Source organism: Rattus norvegicus, chromosome 1 (assembly GCF_036323735.1).
Source record: "Rattus norvegicus strain BN/NHsdMcwi chromosome 1, GRCr8, whole genome shotgun sequence".
In the NCBI taxonomy this organism is placed as follows: domain Eukaryota; kingdom Metazoa; phylum Chordata; class Mammalia; order Rodentia; family Muridae; genus Rattus; species Rattus norvegicus.
The window spans coordinates 212,282,962-212,302,277 of NC_086019.1; the positions used below are offsets into that span (position 1 = coordinate 212,282,962).

Below are 19,316 nucleotides of genomic sequence, written 5' to 3' on the forward strand. Positions count from 1 at the left end.
TCGTGGCACACACCTTTAGTCCCAGCACTTGGGAGGCAGAGGCAGGCAGATCTCTGTACGTTTGAGGCCAGCCTGGTCTACAGAGCTGGTTCCAGGATTACCAGGCTATACAAAGAAATCCTGTCTTGAAAAACAAAGCAATAGTAATTTGTTTTTAAAGAAACTTTCCTTCCTCCTAGGCTGTAACTTCTCCCTGGCCTTCCTCTCCTCAGGGGCTTTCAGCCAGCCTCGGCAAACTTATCTCCACTGTAGTTTGTTAAGATGCTTCTTCAGAGGGATCTTGAAGTGAGGCCTCCGACTCTTCAGAGCAGGAAGGGACTTTCCAACTTAGGACCCACATGTTTTATAGATGAGGAAACCGAGAAGTTGCCTAGCATCTCGAAGGCAGTGGGCGAGGCCTAGGCCCAGCCCTGGCTCTGGATTAGGCCCTGCTCTTTTGATGCCACCCACTGACCTTGGGGACCAGCTGGGACGAGCGGGGAGTGAAAGGAGGCCTTGGTCGCTGTGTCGGCGACGCTTCACCATCTTGTTTGCTGGTTTGCTTTCTGAGAGCCGGGCTCAGCCCTCAAACTGCTCCGTACTTTGCATCCTTCCTTCCCATTCTGCTCTTGGCCAGCATTTCCCTCTGCTCTGCCAGCTCAGGGGACCCTTAGACCTGGAAGCCATGGCCTACTTTCACATCAAAGGATTCAGTTTCAGGACCTGCTCTCTCCCACTCAACCTGCCACCCAGGCTGGCCTCCAATTCCGAATCCCCCTGCCTCAGCCTCCAAGTGTCTGGGTTATGGTGTGTGCCACTGAGACCACACTTTTAAAACGGCATTGTCATTTTTAGTGGGGCACCCACATCGCCTCACTCACATACTGAATGTTGCCTAAAGTGTGCCATGTGTAGCTGTCTGCCGGCAGTATGCAGGGCTTCGGGCACAGACCAAGTTGGGCTAGATAATGCTAATCTGACCCTACTCCTAACTGTGGGACTCCCTTTTTTGGGCTTGGGGACAATGACAGAGTTTGGCTGGAGAATCAGGTGTGCTCGTCTGTGAAAAGTGCTTCCAGAGTGCCAGGGACCCACAAGTACTGTGTGTGTGGTCTTCTCTAGGACCTGACTGGAAAGGATATTTTGTGTCCCATCTCTGGGTGTGGTTCCTTTCCCTTTGGTCCAACCCTGGCAAGGTTCTAGAAAGAGGATAAGTGCCCAATGAAGGCCCTAAGCCCACAGAGGGCCTCAGTGGAAGGGTTAAGCATTAGGGAGATGAAGAAATCCCAAGAAAGGCCCCTTCCTCCCATCCTCTAGAGTACAGTAGGCTGCACCGGGGTCAGCATCCTCCATCTAGTTGGGGCGAGTATTTTTGGGTCTGGATTTCACATCACTGTACATCTTGGACTGACCTTCAGCTTCTCATCCACCTGTTTAAGGAATTACAGTTTGTTTTACAATTCGCAGCCTAAGACAGGGCAGGGTCTATGTAGCCCTGGCTGGCCTAGAACACACTCTGTAGACCAGGCTAGCCTCGAACTCAGAGATCCATCTGCACCTCTGCCTTCTGAGTGCAGGGATTAAAGGTGTTTGTCTCCATGCCCAGCTTAGATCAGGGTCTTGTCTTGACATAAACCCAGGCAGCTGAGAAGGGAAAAGGTTTGGCAAGAAACAGCAGTTGTTTTAATGAATTTCTTTGCATGAAGAAAAAAGGTCCAAGGGGAAAACACAAACAACAAAAACCCAGAAGTACAGAAAATATTAGTTCTCTCACTTTACTGGCTGGCTAGGAGCTTATAAAACAAGACAGACAACACAAAGCTTATGACAGCCCCAGATTGGCAATGAGCTAACAGACACAGATCTAACACAGTGCTTCCAGTCGTGGTGACTTTTACATTCGAGAACTTAAGAGCGCAGTAGCCCAGACACGCTGAGGAAACATTAAACAAGTCTTCAGATCAGTCCACACGGAGTTCAGAGATAGCCTAGGAAGACTTGACTTCGTTCTCTTGAGAGCCCGTGCTGGGGTCAGATCCTGTGTCATCTGTGTGCTACACACATAAGGCAGGGAGGTCGGACTGTTGGGCATTCAAGGGCTTCCCAGCCCGCCATGTTCCGGGTCTGCGTCTCTTAACCCCTGCAGGTCGGCTATAACTCCTTGGGTGCGTGAGACATACACCCTTTGACCCACAACCCTTGTTTGGTCTCAGCAGGATACCCAGAAACACCAGTGGACAAAGGCCTACTTCCTCAGGGGAGCCACTCGGCCCAAAGGCATTTGGGAAACAGAAGAAAGACAACAGAGAAGCTTTATTAGCCGCCTACATGCTCCCTCTCAAAGTCTCTGGTATGTGGATTATTATTCTGTCTCAAATTTTGCTGCTACTCAAGAATTTTTGACTTAGCGAAGAAATAAACCTAGACTCCCAGCCTGTTCTTGCCCTTACCTTAGAACCTCAGATGTGGACTTGGACTTGGTGTCAAATCGCCATCCCATCTGCTTGAAGACCATCAGTAGGACCCACCCTCAGCCTTGGGCCACACCCAGTCAGGGCTCATCAGGCTTAGCAGGAAAACTGAGGCCCTGAGAAGGATGTGGAGCCAGGGAGGGGGGAAAGAGGCGAGACTCTGTCCAGGGGAAGGACAGGAGGGACAGTCCATCTGTCCATCTGCTGGGCGGAGCAGGAGGAAGGTCTTTAATGAAACATCTCAGAGAACAGGGTGGGTCTGCATAACCACCCCAGAACCAAGGCACAGAGGAGGTTTGAAATGTCCAGGATAAATAGAACCAATGGGGGTGGAGAGAAAGCCAGCTCCTCCCCCTTTTAATCTTACTAAACAGTCTTACTGTGGGCACCAAAAATATATTAATATCTGTACATTTGTCATCTTTAAAAAAAAAAAGGAAATAAAACCTCCTTGGCACCTTGTGTTGGCTTCTTACGAATGAGGTGATATGTGGGAAGAACAGGAGTGCACACACACACGTGAAGAGATCACAGAGAGCAGTGTGACACACACACACACACACACACACACACACACACACACGCACGGCTGTTCACAGGTGGGCCTCTGATGCAGGGGAGAGAGCCCCTGGAACCCTGAGCGCTAGCCCTGCGAGCATGAGGGCTGCGGCCAGCACCACCACTGCAGTTGTTTGCCAGGTGCTCTCTGCTGGTGTCTCGATTCTGCTCTCCATGGGCGTCCGTCGTCCATCTTGTCCTCGGGATCCCCTCTCAGCACATCTGCAAAGTCCTGCTGCAGTGAAATGGCCTGTGTCTATCCGCAGCTCTTTTTACTTTCTCGGCCTCACCCCTGCCTGGACACAGGCACCCACGGTCCCAAGCTCAGAGTGGGCTCTGCCCGAAAGACAGACTTCCCAAACCTAGCGGAAGTCAGTGCCTAATTGTGCGAGTGTGCCTGGAGTGAGGCGGTGGAGCACTGGTCCCGATCACTGGTGTTCTAGCAAGAGGTTGCAGGAAGGCGAATGGCTGAGCAGCAGGAAGTGAACCTGGTCCTTCCAGAGCCTGTGCTGCTCAGAGATGGGGGCTGCCTTGCAGCAGGGATGTGACAGTGTTCTGCAGAGCCACAGCCACCTTCTTGGAGGTCTTGCGCAGCAGTGGGCTGTCAGGGTGGTGTTCCTTGAGGTGCAGGACATGGCCCTCCTGACTCTCAGAAGTGCAGCCACACTCCTCACACACATACAGCTTGGCCCGGCGCTCCTTATATGCATACTTCTGCTGCACACCATGGATCTTCTTGAGGTGAGACTCCAGAGAGCAGCGCTGGGTGAAGGCCTTGTCACACAGACTGCACTTGTAGGGCCTCACACCTGTGGACAACAGGGGTCAGCGTCAGGACCTAATAGAGATTATGGAGCCTGTCTGAAGCATCCACACACAGAGAGGTCAGGACACTTGACTGGCAAAGTGACCAAGGCTAAACCGGCTAAATGACAATTTCCTGAGTGACTCTGGAATCAAGGAGTCTTTGCCTATGAATTCAGGACTCTGCCCTAAGCTCCAGGGTGTGCCTTCAGGTCCCAGGGGGGTCTGAGGCATCCTCTGGCCACAGACTTTACTTACCAGTGTGGGTTCGGACATGTCTCTTGAGGTCAAAGGTGTCATTGAAACCCTTCCCACAGTAAGTGCAGAGATGCCTCTTGACATCATTGTGACACTTCATGTGTCGGTTCAGCATGCGCTGGTAGGTGAAGGACTTCTGGCAGATGTGACAGGTAAAAAGGTCTCCATTTGGACTGTCCCCCAAGGTCACCTGTGAGTGAAGACATTATTTGTGGCATAGATCCAGAAATCGGGACCACAACACTCTAGAGAAAAGCAGGGCCACCATCCAGAGGTCATAGCCTGTGACATCTGCCAGGAGGAGCTGTGGAGGACCCCAGGTTATTGGTCCAACTTCCTAGTGGGTTCCCAAAACCCCTTTTCGAGGCTGTCGTCCCGAACTTTTGATCCTCCTGCCTTTACCTCCCAAGTTCTAGGTTACAGGAGTATACACCATCATGCCTGGTTGATTTTTTTTTAATTATGGAAAATTTCAAGTTCATGCAGTGGTGGGAAGACTAACGTCACAATGCCTTGCCCGTTGCAGGTGTTACTGCATATCTACCGCCCTCCTCTTTGTCTGGGTCAAGTGATGAAACCCTGGTGACATTCCCTAGTGCTGTTTGCAGTGGCTGCTGCAGCATTCTAGGTGTGACCATAAAGATATGGCCAAGTGGCCAGGCCTTTTCCTTAACTCTGTTCACATCCAGTGATGGCCTGGTCCCTGTCAGGGGCCTGCCACCAGCCAGTCACCTGAGATCCTGGGCACCTGTCACACCACACTTCCTTTGGGCGCCCTTCCCTCTATAAGCCTGCTTTTGACATTCTAGGGAATTCCCTGTCTCTTGCCAGTTAAGATCCTTTGGAACAGGACCCAGTCTTCTGTCTCTGCTGCCTGTGTTGTTTTCCATAACTGTAGAGGTCTGAGGGGCACAGAAAGGGCTGGCAGAGAGGATGGGTGCAGCTTAAAAGGCTATAAGAGCCCTAGTGGCTGTGACCAATCATAGCCCCTAGTCATCTATTATCTAAGTCTGTTCCTCCCCACAACCCCCATCATTCACCCCTGTTCTTTGCAGGTATGAAGGGAAGGGACAGCACCCTCCTTCCAGCTATATCTAGCCTTTTGTCATGAGGGTTGGCCCTAGAGTTTTTGGTAGTGTTGACCCAGCCATGTCAGCTAGCTGCTTCCTTTCCTCCACACCAGGCCATCTGAACTGTCTCATGCGGTGGTACTGAGCATGGCTGAGGGTGGGATAGGGGTTGCTCCTGCCCTGTGCACTGCCGGGTCACTGCCACGTGCTTTAAGGAATGCTAATTACCCCCCTGATTCAGACCTCTTGCTCCATGCAGCCCATATAGGATTCTGCAGGATGCAGCTGGGCCTGGCTCTAGCCCTTCACCTTGGGACCTCATGTAAAGAGGTGGCTCTTCTTTGCCCTCCTGTCTTTCGTGGCCAGAAATGAGGCTTGATCGGGTGCTGATCTAGACTCTGAAGGGCTACATGCTGTCATTTCATATCTCCTTCTTTCTACCCTGGGCTGCGGCTAAGTGAGTCTCTGCAAAAGTCAAAATCCAGGGCTCAGCTCTGTCCCTCCTGTGTCATATCCGTGGGTTAGACACAGGTCTCTGCACATCCCCCTTGGACCTCAAGAAGGAATGAAAGTTGTCACCTTCATCTTGGTTCGTAGGAAGCCCTGGTCTCTGCTCTGGGGATCCGTCAGATGGTTCACATCCTCAGGGGGCAGCTGAGCCACCTCGCAGGGTCCTGAGGCCACACCATAGCTGGAGTCTCGAAGGCTCATGTCCAAAGCCAGGGGGCAAGAAGGGGGCTCGGCCACTGACGCCTCTGGTTCGAGGTAGGGCTGCGGTGGGCAGAAGCCGAGGCTGACTGGAGGGAGAACAGCTGGGTGAGGGTGGGTGGAGAAAAGGCCTATCAGGGTTCCAGGAAAATTCCCAAGCAAGGAAAACCTGGCATTTCTGCCTCCCTTCCTCCAGTTGCAGGCATGTGGCGGAGCAGGGCGGGCCCCTAGGCCATCAGATGTGGCACCTCCCTCCTGCCCCATTAAGGTAATTACAGGTGATGCCAGCCAAGAGTCACTGCCCCCTGAGTAACTTGTCTTAGCGGAACTGGGAGGACTGAGTTGCCCTGCCAATTGTTATGTGGCGAAGTGTCCGCCTGCCCCACCTGGGCTAGTCGCTCTGGATTCCAGCATGTCCTTACTCTAGGGACAAAGGGCACCATTGGAGGCCCTGGCCAGGGAACGCTCCTTCAGGCTCATTCTAGTCCTTGAAGGGTCCTTGGCACTCTGGACCTCTTCTATAAGGCAGACCTTTTGGTTGGGTGGTCCCAGCCTTTCCTTCCCTGACCTGGCCAGTCATGCCACTGTACTGTAGCCCACCAGGACTCCTTGGCTCAGGCTGGGCACAACTCTGTCAGCAAACAGGCCAGGTGGGTGGAGAGGGAGGAGGTCAGGGAGCAGCAGGTGGATGCTCGTAACAGTCTCTGGGCACCGTGCCCAGCTCTTACACAACCCTCCCCCACTACGGGACCGCTCACTGTGGCAGTCAGGCTAGGCGCCCTCCGGCAGTGCCGTGGCATCACCGATACCTGGCAGCCCTTTGACAAGGCCGCTCCCCTCAACAAACACCTTGAACTAAACGGGCCGGGACTGCAAGGCTGGGCTGGAACCCTGAGTTTCAATCTTATAGGACAGACAAAGAAACAGAGGCAATACGTCTCAAGGCCAACAGAGCTCAGACAAGTCTAATTTTCCAATTAGCCAATACAACCCAAGCTCTGTGCTTTAAAAGCATAAAAATTAGGAAGTCTCCTAGTTTCAAAAGGAAAAGTCAAGAGGGGCCCAGTACAAAAAGGATGAATGGGTCCAACTGGGATAGACTTGAGGTTTCAGAATACTCTATTCCAAGCCGGAGGCGTCAGTGGGTGGGGGTGGGGTAAGGACCTAGGCTCAGGCTACTGCCTTCCTCTTCTAGAGGACCGCCAGGGCTGTGGGGGAAGATAAACATAAAAGTGCTTGAGTTTCGGGAGAGGCCCAGTTCTCGCCCCCTCAAAACACAACAAAGGTCTGACAGAGGAAGAATGCGCCCGCCTGCCGCCCAGAACCCGTTCTTCTAGCGCTGGCGTCCGTCTGTCCGGGGGCTGAGGGGGGACCTTAATGAGACACCTCATTCCAGGAGTTGATTCACCAGCTCCTGGCCCTGGTCTGCCACCGGAGCTGGCGTCCCACCTCTCTCTGAGCCATGTTGACTGGTGTTTGGCTCAAGCTTTGAGGCCAGCTTTCAGAGAGGGGTCTGCCTATACCTGTGTGACAGACGTAGGCAGTAGCAGTGGTGGCTCTCATACCCACTCACCTGACAGACCCTAGATGAAAGTCCAAAGCTAGATGACAATTTCCACTTTCTTTTCACTTTTGTTTTATTTTGTTTTGTTTTGTTTTTTGAGACAGGATTTCTCTGTCTAATAGCCCTGGGTGTCCTGGACTTGCACTTGCTTTGTAGACCAGGCTGGTCTTGAACTCACAGAGATCTTCCTACTTCTGCCTCCCAGGCGCTGGGATTAAAGGCATGCACCATCACACCTGGCTGGCAATTTCCACTTCTCAACCCAAGTTGAGAAAAATGGAACTCTCTACCATCCTCAGTCTGCCATTCGAGCTGGTACAGATGGGTGAGACTTTTGAAAAACAGCCCAGCTACATGCCCTGGATATGGTATGAGCAGAAGGTAGAGTGACAGCCTGTGAGGTGAGGTGTCATACTTGGCTCCTTGGCTCTATGAACGGAAGCTGAGTTAGGAGTTCGAGGATCCACCGTAGAGGAGGAGCCCTTGCCTACCCTTGTTCTTCTGCACAAACCTGGAAAGGCTGCTGAGGACAGAGCTGGCTGGATGAGCACTCTGTGCTGTGTCTACCTAGAGCAAAGGGCCACTAGTAAGTCTGCCAGGGTGGGGATGTTTGCCTCAACTTACCCACCCCACCAAACCTGTCTCCCTGCCACCCCCACACATGTGTCTCTGCCAGGGCTGCACGCACAGGGAGGATTCAGTCGTGTGCTATCCGCCTATCCTGAGTATCACTGGATGGCAGGAGGCAAAACTGGTTGGGTGTTGCTGGCACTCCTGTCTCCTAATTAGATGTTTCCGGCAAGGCAGTGACCACTGTAGCTACTACTCATCGCCTCCCTCCGCCCACAGCCACTGAGTGTGGCAAGGACAGCCCAGCTAGCCCTCTTCCTCCTCCCTCAGGGGCTTCGAAGTTCTCTCCTGTTGCCTTTACCTGGGAGATGTCACAGAGCTGGCCTGAAGCAGCCGGCCAGATTTGAAAAGGCAGCCTGTCCAATGGCCATCTCCCACCTTTTCCTCCACAGGGCTTTCTTTCAACCACGGGCCCAAGTGACTGGCAAGTCTTAGCCCATAAAAGGCCTCAAGGTAGGGATGCCTGTGAGGCCTGCCTGAATCCCCAGCTTTCTGGGGAGAGCAAGCTAAGTTGATGTGCAGATGCATGAACTTTTGGGTCCCCAGATGATCAACCATGTAGACCAACTGTGTTCTTTTTTTTTTCTTCTTCTTCTTTTTTCTTTTTTTCGGAGCTGGGGACTGAACCCAGGGCCTTGCGCTTGCTAGGCAAGCACTCTACCACTGAGCTAAATCCCCAACCCCGACCAACTGTGTTCTTTTTTTTTTTTCTTTTTTTTTCTTTTTTCGGAGCTAGGGATCGAACCCAGGGCCTTGCGCTTGCTAGGCAAGCGCTCTACCACTGAGCTAAATCCCCAACCCCGACCAACTGTGTTCTTTTTTTTTTTCTTTTTTTTTCTTTTTTCGGAGCTAGGGATCGAACCCAGGGCCTTGCGCTTGCTAGGCAAGCGCTCTACCACTGAGCTAAATCCCCAACCCCCAACTCTGTTCTAAATGTAGGTCTGTTGTAGGCTGCCTTGCACGCTGATCTGGAGAGGCTGGGTCCCCAGTGCTCAGCTCCCTCAGACCTGCAGGGCAGCTAGCAATTACCTGAAAGGAACAGCAGCAGCCAGCTGCAGATGCTGCAGCAGGACAGGCCCACCTCTCAGCCTTTTGTGGCCCTTCTATTTAATGTCAGCATTCTCCAGGCAGGATTTGTCCCTTTTCCCAACTGCCTTCACTTCACTCAGTGCCTATGCTGAAGTTAGACTGAACTCTTGGTTCTCACGGCAACAAGGGGGCTGGCTCTGATGGGATGAGAACTGTCCTTCCTGTGGCAACCCTTCAGCCTCTCAGCCAGCACCGGCCAAGCTCCCCCTGCCTGTCATACGTTGTGTGCCGAAAATGAACAGTGATACGAACTCTGACAACGGTTACTCCCTCTTCGCCACAGGCCTGGAACACTGTTCTCGCCATCTTTTCTAGGACAGTTTGACAGCTTCTGCTTTACTACATCCATGCTTGGGCAAATATCTTAGCAGCTTGGGTGATAGTGTCTTAAGACAGGTGAGAACCTAGCTGACCCCTTCACTGCCCAGTGTCCTCAGCCGCTGGTAGAACGACCCTGAAAGCAGCTTGGCCTTCCCACAACGCTACACGAAGCAGCAGCTCATGGCTGACTTTTCAGCTGGTCCCACTCAGCCTGGCAAGAGGTCAGAGGCAGGCAGGTCTCTGAGTTCAAGGCCAGCCTGGTCTACAAAAGAGTATCAGGACAGCCAAGACTACACAGAGAAACCGTGTCTTGACAGTAGATCTTTGAGTTCCAGGACTGCCTGGTCTGAAGTGTGTTCCAGGACCACACAGTAAGACTCTGTCTCAGACAATGAAAGAAGTGGTTAAGTTCCTACATTATCTAGCAGCAGTGTCAGGCTGGGCCACCTTAGCTGGAGGAGCCCTGTCTCCTGCATTTCAGCCTGGGCTTTAGCTTGTATGTTTGTTTGTTTGAGACAGCGTCTCAGACAGCCAAGGCTGGCCTCAAGGCTGTTATGTATCTGAAGCTGTCCTGCTTTCACCTTCCAAGTATGGTGATTTCAGGTGTGTGCACCACGCCTAGCTTCAGAGCTTAGGACATGTGCCACCGGAACACACCAGCAAGCTGGGTTATTAGCCGGGGGGGGGGGAGGTGTGTAAGTGGGGGGACTGCATCTGCAATTCTCCTGGAGTTCCAGCGCTCAGGCTTAGTCTGTCCCTAAGTCCTTCCTGTGACTTCAGTCAGCAAGGACCAGCTTTAGAGGAATGGCTGCAAGGTGAGTCCCTGAACCCTTCCCTTCCATAGTGTGGGAATGGTATTCGCCCCAGCTACAAGGGCCTATTTCATCTAAATAAATAAATAAATAAATAAATAAATAAATAAATAAAATCCACCATCCTTCCTGTCAGCAGAGAACACCCAACCAAATAAAGTGGGTGGTGGAAAGGAGCCAAGCAAACCCCTAAACTGTGCTGTCTCAGGTAGAGAATAGAATCATGTCCTCACTCGCCTGCCTTCTGGTGCAGGCTACCAGCTCTCAGCTCTCGGCAAAGCTGAAGGAATGACAATGACTGCCGTGGGAGAAGATTCTAGAAGCTTGTGAGGAGGATAGTTGAAGGGATTGTGAAGGGTCTCTCTAGGTCAGGCCCAATAACCCAGCATCCTCAGTATATGGTAAACCTTCCCCTCTAGGTGGTCTTCATGATGCTTTGAGGTTCTCAGAGAGCCCTTGAGGGAAGGTCAGAACTCATGCACTCCCATATTCCCAGCCCTACCACTGGAAATGGGGTTGCTGCTTAGCTGGTCAAAACATGCTCCAAGAGTCTGTGAAGTGGAGTGACAGAAACGTGCCCAGCCAGCTCCTGGGGTCATGGTTGGCTGCTGGTGGAATGGCTCAGCCCGGAGACAAAACATACCCTCTGTACTCCAGCCATCCGAGGCATCCGAGCATAGAACAAACGGGTCCATTCCCTTTTTTATTTCCAAAACTGTGGGAAAAACTGTAGCTCCAGGGGCCCACCTGACATGTAGGGAAAATTAAGTCCTGTAACTTCTACCCACAGGACTCAGCAATGAGGGGGATTCTTACAAGAGCTTTATTTCCCACCCTGGGCAGCCCTGAGGGAGGGAAGCACCTACCGGCATGCCTCCTCCTTAGGACAGCAGTCATGGGTGGTAGTGACCACCCAGAGGCCTCCTATCTACCTAATGGGACAGGCCATGGGACCAGATCTCTGGTCTTCATGTCCCTCAGATCTGTACTGGGGAAAATCTCTGGAACCCAAGGAAGTCTTAATGATTTGAACTAGCAGAATGTCTTTGTCCTTTGTAAAAGTCAACGTCTGGTCTGGGATGTGAAATAAAACAAAAACAACAGCACTCTGAGCCTGGCTCAAGACAAGCTCACCTTTCACACAGTCCAAGGTCAGTTATCAGATCCTAAGGAGCACCTAAGCAGCAAGTCAAACACAGGCTGGGGAGGAGGCTGGAGCAAGGAGCAGGCTGTGTCCCTCACCAGCCCTTCTGGAGGTGGAGCACTGGCCGGCACATACAGCCAGGCACAAATCACAAAATCCCAAGCCCACACCTCAGGTTCGGAGGCTCCCTTCCCTTTTTGCCTCCTGTTCCTCCACAACTGGAAATTCTAGGGCCTTCTGGCCCATTCCCTCGTTTAAGAAGCCTTCAGAGTTGCCGTACAGACCCTTAAGTAAGGTTAATGTAAAACATCCTACCAGCCACCGGATCCTGGAAGGTCTGGCACAAAACACCATTACGCCCAAGAGGGAAATTGAGGCAAGAACCCACACAGGGCCCCTCACTCACCACCCTCATTTCCCCACTTTCTTAAAAGCCTGGGTGGAGCCAGAGAACCTACAGATCAAGGGTCAAAGTCGGTTGGTTAATTACCACCTCCCCCCCCCCCCCTTGGAGGCACAGGGCAGTAGGCTCCTGCCCCACCCCCAAGACGGAGGAAGGGGAGTTTTGTATTTGGACAGAAGGGGCAGAAGTTTTCTAGGGTCTCAGAGGAAGATGCTGCTGGAGGAAGAGACAACTCCAGGTACTCAATTCTAAGTTGACGTGCAGGCTGTCAAGGCGTCCTCCCTAAATAAACTAGGCATACCGGCTTCCTGGAGTATGTACCTTACGGCTCCAGAACCATCTTTTGCTTAGTGTTCTCTGAGACTGAACCGAGGTGGGATCATCTCAAGGGCAAGCAAGGTGCATTAGGTTTAATTTCCCAACAGCTCCTGGACGGTCAGGTCAGGCAGGAGTCCAGGGAAATTCGGTGGGCCTGAATCTTGACCCTCTTATCTCAACCCCACCAATGTTAATTGGGCGACTAAAGCTCCAAGTTTTCTTTTACAATGTAGCCCAAGTTTCAGCGGAAACTCCAGCTCCGCTCCTTTCCATTCCCCGGCCCTCCCCTCCAAAGTGGCATCGCTCCAGTGCTCTTCTCCTGCCTCATGAAAGCCCAGGTTTTCTCGATTTACGACGCGAGAGCCGGAGGTCGCCCGAGCGGTGACACACCCCGCTGCGTCCCCTGTAGCGCGGCGCGGGCAGGAGATCCCGGGCCTGAGAACAGCAGAGCCTCGGTTTGGAGTCCCCTTCCCCCACCCGCGCGCCCCTTCTGCGCCGGGGGTCGATCCATGGCGAGAATCTGCGTCCCCACGCGCGACTGACGGGCGCCGACCGCTGGCCCGTGCGCCCCGCCCTCCCGGGGCCCGGAGCCTGGGGCGCCTCACCTGGCACGTAGATCTCCCCGCGCTCCTCGTCCGGGAGCTCGCTCCAGTTCCTCTTGCACGTGGAGACGCATGGCTTCTTCACCAGGAACGCGCGGGGCATCTTCAATTCCTCCTGGCCCGGCGCGGTTCGCTCCCGTAAGTCGAGTTCGGGTAGTCGTCCCACCTTCTCTTCCACTGGATCGGGGTTGAGGCGCCGGAATAGGGACAGTTCAAGGAAAGAGTCGCCGAGGCGTGTCCACGTTCTGAGGACAGAGCGTACCAGGGACCACGCGTGGCGTTTCCAACTACGCCGAAGGTCGCCGGTGTCCGCCGAGCGGGTGCAGTCAGGTGCACCGGGATCGGAGAAGCGCTAAGCGAGCGTCTTTCAGCTAGACTGGCGTCCCCGCGGCTGCTCGCGAAGTCTTCAAGTGCGAGCTGGACGGACGGGTTCAAGCTTTATTGGCTCGCGGCGGTGTGTGTTGGTGGCTCGGGCGGGGGTGGGGTAGGGGTGTTGATCTGATCTAATTAGCTTGGAGTGGCCGAGAGAGCGATGGCGCATGCGTTGGGAAATAACGGTGACAACCCACCTATTTGTTACCTGTCGAACCGGTTTCCATTCCGCTGCGGGTGAGGTGGCCTCGCGGCCAGGGCGGGGTGGCCCGACGGGGGCAGGGTTGGGGGGCGTGCTCTGGTCCCCACACCCAGAATCACCAGGCCCGCCCCGTACCTCCCCTGCCCGGCGTGCTCACGTTTGCAAACTAGAGTTTCGGAGGGAGCGGGCACGGGAAGGGAGGGGAGGGCAACGTTATTTGCACCGGCGCTCGCACGCTCTGTGGGCGATGGCACAAAACTGGCCCAACAGGCCCGGGCCCAGCCCGGCGCCCCCGGGCGCCGGGAGAGGCACAAAGCCGCGGAGCGGGAACCTGCGGTCCGGGCCCGAACCCAGCAGCCAGGTATCCCCAAGGCCTGGGTGAGCAATTCTTGGTTCAGTCGAGAGGTATTTGCTGGGCACCCGATTCCTGCGGAAAGGCACGCGAGGCGAGAGGAGCGCGTGGACCGGGAGGCTCTGATGCGCCTGTGAATCCAAAGCTCGAGCCTGCCTTCCGGTTGCGAGGGCGTTTAAACTGCCCTAAGTCCAACCTAATCGAGGCTAGCACCTTGGCATATGGGTGGACGTATTCGCCAAGACTCTTCTGGTCAAAAACAGCCGGATTTCAGGTTCTGAAAATCTGGAAGACTCTAGGATGAGGACCCTAGCTGAGTGAGATCTGATGCGGTCCTCTTCTGCCGGTTGCAACCCGTGTCCTCCCTGGCTGGGAGTTCAGCAAGCAGCTCCCCATTCACCCTGCTGTGTTCTTCAGCAAGCCTAGTTCGGGCAACGCCCCACCCCCACTGAACTGCCCGAGAGTGTTCCGTGGCCTTCGTGTGAGCCACTTCACTATGACACTTTGGCCGTGGCTGGGTTTCTTTTACTGGCTGACCTATTAAAGGCAGGGATGGGACCTGCAGTTAAAGGCTACTAATATTTTAGATTCCAGACTTCAGTACACCTGTCTCACATAGTGTTAAATGTTTGCTGGAACAGACTGTTGAGGAAATTAGTTTGATAAATGAATTAACACAGTTCAAAAGTCAGGAGTCACAGGTGGATACGGTTCATGCTTGTGATCCCAGCACGTGGGAAGCTGAGGTAGGAAAACCGAGTTAGAGGCCAGCCTATGTTTTTCATCGTGAATTCCTGTCTCAAACAAATAAAAGAATTAAAAGAAAGGCTGTCGGATATGGCTCAGGAGGTATTTGTCACCAAGTGGGAAGACCTGAGTTCAACTCCCAGGACCCACAGAGTGGAGGGAGAAAACTGATCCCACAACTTGCTCTCTGACCCGTGGCACACCATGGAACTGGTGCGTGCTGTCACACACACATACACAGCAATAGTTAAAAGGAGGGGGAAGTCGTTAATACGGTTTCTGAGGCATTCGGTTACAGAGGACATTTCAAAAGTGGGAGTACTTATAGAGACCCCATACATTTTCCCAGGATTTTTGTGAATTCCCCTGGGTGGATGAGGAGAGAGTATAATTCGGGGCAGCCCTGCAGAAACACTCCTCACTGAGCAGGAAGTAGACTGAGTTTGCCCAGGGCCTTAAGTCTTTTATTCCTGGAGACTCCTCTATCACCCACCTCACAGGTCTACTGGGAAGGTGATAGGACACTTGTTCTGAGCCATTAAGGTTTGCCACTTCCCTTTGCTGTCCCCAGAGGGCTGTCTGTCATAGTCCACACTTCCTGCCGGTATCCTCCTTTCACTCTGAACTTGGACTTTGCTGAGCAACTAACATTAGTTGAGCACCTACTGTATGCTTATCTTTAGCAATAAATCCTGGGGTATCAACACTGATTGTCTGGGAGGCAGCTGAACTTGGTGTTGTTTTTTTTTTTCTTTATTGAGACAGGGTTTCCTCTGTGTATCCCTGGCTGTCCTGAAATTGGCTCTGTAGATCAGGGTGGCCTTCAACTCAAAGATCCATCTGCCTCTGCTTCCAGAGTGCTTGGATAAAAGGTGTTCCCAGGGCTGGCGAGATGGCTCAGTGGTTAAGAGATACTGACTGCTCTTCCAGAGGTCCTGAGTTCAATTTCCAGCAACCACATGGTGGCTCACAACCATCTGTAATGGGATCTGATGCCCTCTTCTGGTGTGTCTGAAGACAGCTACAGTGTACTTATATATAATAAATAAATAAATCTTAAAAAAAGAAGAAGAGCACTTATCAGAATGAAGGCCTGAGAAATTGGAAGGACAGAAGTAGAATGGCCTTCAGGAGCTAAAGCGGGGAAAGACATTGTAAAAAAAAAAAAAAAAAAAAAAAAAAAAAGGTGTTTCCAGCTTGGCTTACTTATTTCAGTCTGTCTGATTTTCTTTTCCCCTGTGAAACCCATTTCTCTCTCTCTCTCTCTCTCTCTCTCTCTCTCTCTCTCTCTCTCTCTCTCTCTCTCTCTGTGTGTGTGTGTGTGTGTGTGTCAACACAGGGTATCTCTGTGCAGCCCTGTCTGCCCTGGAACTCTGTGTAGTCCAGGCTGGCCTTGAACTCACAGATATATACCTGCCTCAGCTTCCCAAGTGCAGGGATTAAAGGCGTGTCAGGTTTACATAGTACTTCTTGTGTGCTCCTTTGTGTGCAATTTCATGGCAGGCTGGTCCTAGTGAGTGCCCAAGAAGAGTCTATGGTGAAGTTGGAGTCCCTGGACACAAAGTCAGCTCCCCCCTCCCTTTTTTTTAACCGGAGAGCAGTTTGAATGTCCAGAAAGTCAGGTGGGGAACTCAAATGGGTGAACCAGCCAGCTCAGTGACTGTGCTGGTCTAGAGAGTCATAGTGAATAGAGCAAGGTCCAGGAGAGAGGACGCCTGGTCTGTGCTGTCTGTGCTGTCTGTCTACCTGTTGCTGCGGGCTCCAGTGAGAGATCCAGGTATGGAATGAACGAACAGTTATTACGTTTTTGTTTATTTTATATGTGTGTGTTTTGCCTGTATTCATACATGTCTGTGTCTCACATGCACTCCTGGTTTTTGAGGGGCCAGAAGTTGGCCTCAAATGCAGTGAGAGTGGAGTTGTAGATGGGGTGAGCAGCCATGAGTGCTGGGAACTGACCTCAGGCCCTCTGGACGTGCTAGCAACAAGTGCTTTTGACTGGCAAGCTATCTCTACAGCTATTCCACCTAATTTTTTCAAAGACAGTGTAACTCCGTCAGGGGCAGGGTGGTGGGGGTGGTACACACCTTTAATTCCAGCTCTTGGGAGGCAGAGGCAGGTTAGCTCTGAGTTTGAGGACAACCTGGCCTATGTAGTGAGATCCTGCCTCAAAAGAAAAAAAAAAGGAAGGAAGAAAGAAAGAGAGAGAGAGAGAAAGAAAGGAAGGAAGGAAAGAAAAAAGACAGGGTTCCATTGGAGTAGAACTCTGGCTGAGCGTGAGCTCCAGTGATCTTCCTGTCTCCATCCTGCAGCGCAGGTGCACATAGGTGTCGGGATCTGAACCCAGGTCCTTGTGCTTGCTCAGCAAACATTTTCCCATTGAGCCATATGCTAGCCCACAGAATAGGTCAAACAAAATGCTCTTGAGGGTTAGGTTTGACCCACAGGTTGCCAGTGTCTGTGAGCTTTGGATCGTTGGCACCCTGGAGATAGACAAGGCATGAGCACCGTGAGGAGATGCTTCTGCTCTGTCACCGTTTGCTAAACACCATTTACTTCTATCTCTTAATTCATCTCCCAGATATTTCTTGAGTGACCACTAGGGATTAGCTCTGGGGATTTTACTGCTCTAAGGATGGATTGACTAGGGTGACAGGATGGTGGCAGGTGGACTTGCTGAGGTCTGGATGAGAGGTGGGAGCCAGCTGGACAAGGTGGCAAAGAGAGTAAGTGGAAGGACAAACTGGGGCCAAGGCTTATGATAGAGAAGCAATCTAGAGCGTGCACATCGCTTCCAGCAGCCATGCTGAGAGGTAGGGAAGCCGAAGGCTGGGCCATGGCATGACCCAGAGTGTGATAGGGGCAGGGAGGGGGCAGTAAAGAGACCAGGACTATGTTGGAACTACTGTGATGTTCCAAGTAAGAGATGGTGGGTTGAGTCACAGAGAAAACCAAGCCATGAGTCATGTATCTTGAATGACATCACCTGCAGGTATGGAGGGCAGGAGAAGGGATGAGGGGTCACAGCAGGCAAGGACCAGTATAGTATGCCCCTGCATGCTTTCCTGACTGGTGCTCAGTTTTCATCCCAAGGAGACTTAGCTCAGTGGTAGAGCGCTTGCCAGCAAGGCCAAGGCCCTGGGTTCGGTCCCCAGCTCAAAAAAAAAAAAGTGTTTAGAATTACCCTTCCTGTTCTCATGGAAGTCCTTAGAAGAGCCAGGGAAGGCTTTGTGAACCTGGAGTTTTCAAGCACAAAAGATCATGGGAGATACATGCTAAGAAGACACAGAAAAGAATCCAGCTGCGGTTAGTGCCTCTGGATCTTGGCCAAGTCATCTACCCTCTCAGGGTCCCAGTTTCCCCAGTTGTAACATGGGGCTTCTAACTCTAGCTCTGACTTCTGGGAGTTAAGAGACTGACTTTTGCCTGGGAGCACAGCAGCCCTACAGTAGACACAGACCCTCAGAGCAGGCTGATGGGCTCCTTTGTCAACCGTGTGAGTCATACCCCGGCCCTCCCTCAATTGAGAGAGATGTCATATAGTCCAGGATGGCCTCTAACTCATGTGGTTGACGATGATGTTGAACTTTGGTTTCTCCATCTCCAAAGTCCTGAGATTACCAGCCTGTGCCACCATACCCTGCCCAGAAAGAAGCTCCCTTTCCAGTCCGGTTTGGTATTGGGCCCATAGAAAATGTGAAGCCCCCAGAATAACCCGTGAAGCGCTATAGGTAACACAGACCCCCTCCATTTAGGGAGTTTCTACCTGGGGCTGCTCAGCTCGCTGCCGAGGGGGCTACCCCAGCCGTATGGCAAAATGCCGGGACCATAGGCAGAGGATGGTTTGTGGAGTGGAGTTGGTTTTTCTTGGCAGGTACCCAAGAGGGGTGAGATTCCACCACAGGAGCCACGGGTTCCCTGTGCTAGGGTCAGAGGAGCCCTGTTCCCCTCTGCTAGGCTTCTACCCAGCTCACAGTCTCCACATTCTTTCTGTCTCAGACGTTGGAGACATCAGCCTCCAAGTATCACAGCCCCACAGCCCGAAGCCACTGCCTCTCTCTTCTCCAACCCCTCCTCCCCTAGTTGCTTCATAGGTCAAGTCCTTGCCATATTTCACCTGGCCCACAACCAGCCATAGGTGTTGTGGGAACCCATGTCCCCCACTGTGTCTCCCTTCAATAGAGAGCACATCCCCAGGCCAATGTCCTGATCCTGAGGACCTGTGCCTCCCTGCAGCTTCCCTGTGCACTCACTGCTCTCCTCCACCCAAGATCTCCGTCTTCAGCTTAGCCTCTTCTGCAGCTGGGAACTGGCTACCTCCCATTCAGTCTTCAGATGAATGTCCCTTCTTCCTACAGCTGATGTCCTAGCTAAATTCTTGTCCTCATTGTCACCTCTACCACCAGATTTTGTTATCTTTGAATTATCTTTCAGGGTGACATTTTGTTTTTTTTTTTTTTATTTTTTTTAAAAGTCTTTATTTTATTTATATGAGTACACTGTAGCTGTCTTTGAACACACCAGAAGAGGACATCAGATCTCATTAGAGATGGCTGTGAGCCACCATGTGGTTGCTGGGAATTGAACTCAGGACCTCTGGAAGAGCAGTCAGTGCCCTTAACCGCTGAGCCATCTCTCCAGCCCGTGACATTTTGTTTTATGTTTGCCATTGCCTTTCATCAGTATCAGGTTTTCTAGGAACTTGTTTGGTTTTTTCCTCCATCTATTTATTTACTTTACATCCCGATCATAGCTCCCCCCTTCTTGGTCAATCTGTGTGTTTTTATCTTTTATTTTTGTACGTGTGCATGCATACGTCAAGTGTGCATGTCTGTGGAGACCAAGAGTTAAAGTCTTCTTCAATTGTGCTCCATGCATATCTTTTTCCTGCCTCTCCTCCCTCCCTCCTTCC

At 52.2% G+C, this 19,316-nt stretch overlaps 1 protein-coding gene across 2 annotated transcripts; it reads right to left on the minus strand.

The window, feature by feature from the left end:
- Nucleotides 1–1,639: 1,639 nt before the first annotated feature.
- On the minus strand, nt 1,640–13,145 carry Ovol1 (ovo like transcriptional repressor 1). Of its 2 annotated transcripts, NM_001107572.1 has the most exons (4): nt 12,735–13,145; nt 5,720–5,937; nt 4,071–4,260; nt 1,644–3,817 (listed from the first exon to the last, which is right to left on the minus strand). In NM_001107572.1, exons 1-4 carry the CDS (start codon nt 12,832–12,834, stop codon nt 3,522–3,524), a joined length of 804 nt encoding a protein of 267 aa, NP_001101042.1. In that variant the 5' UTR covers nt 12,835–13,145; the 3' UTR covers nt 1,644–3,521. The 2 variants fall into 2 exon arrangements, with proteins under 2 accessions (XP_008758360.3, NP_001101042.1); XM_008760138.4 differs by lacking the exon at nt 12,735–13,145 and having other exon boundaries at nt 1,640–3,817; nt 5,720–12,714.
- Between the last annotated feature and the right edge of the window lie 6,171 nt (nt 13,146–19,316).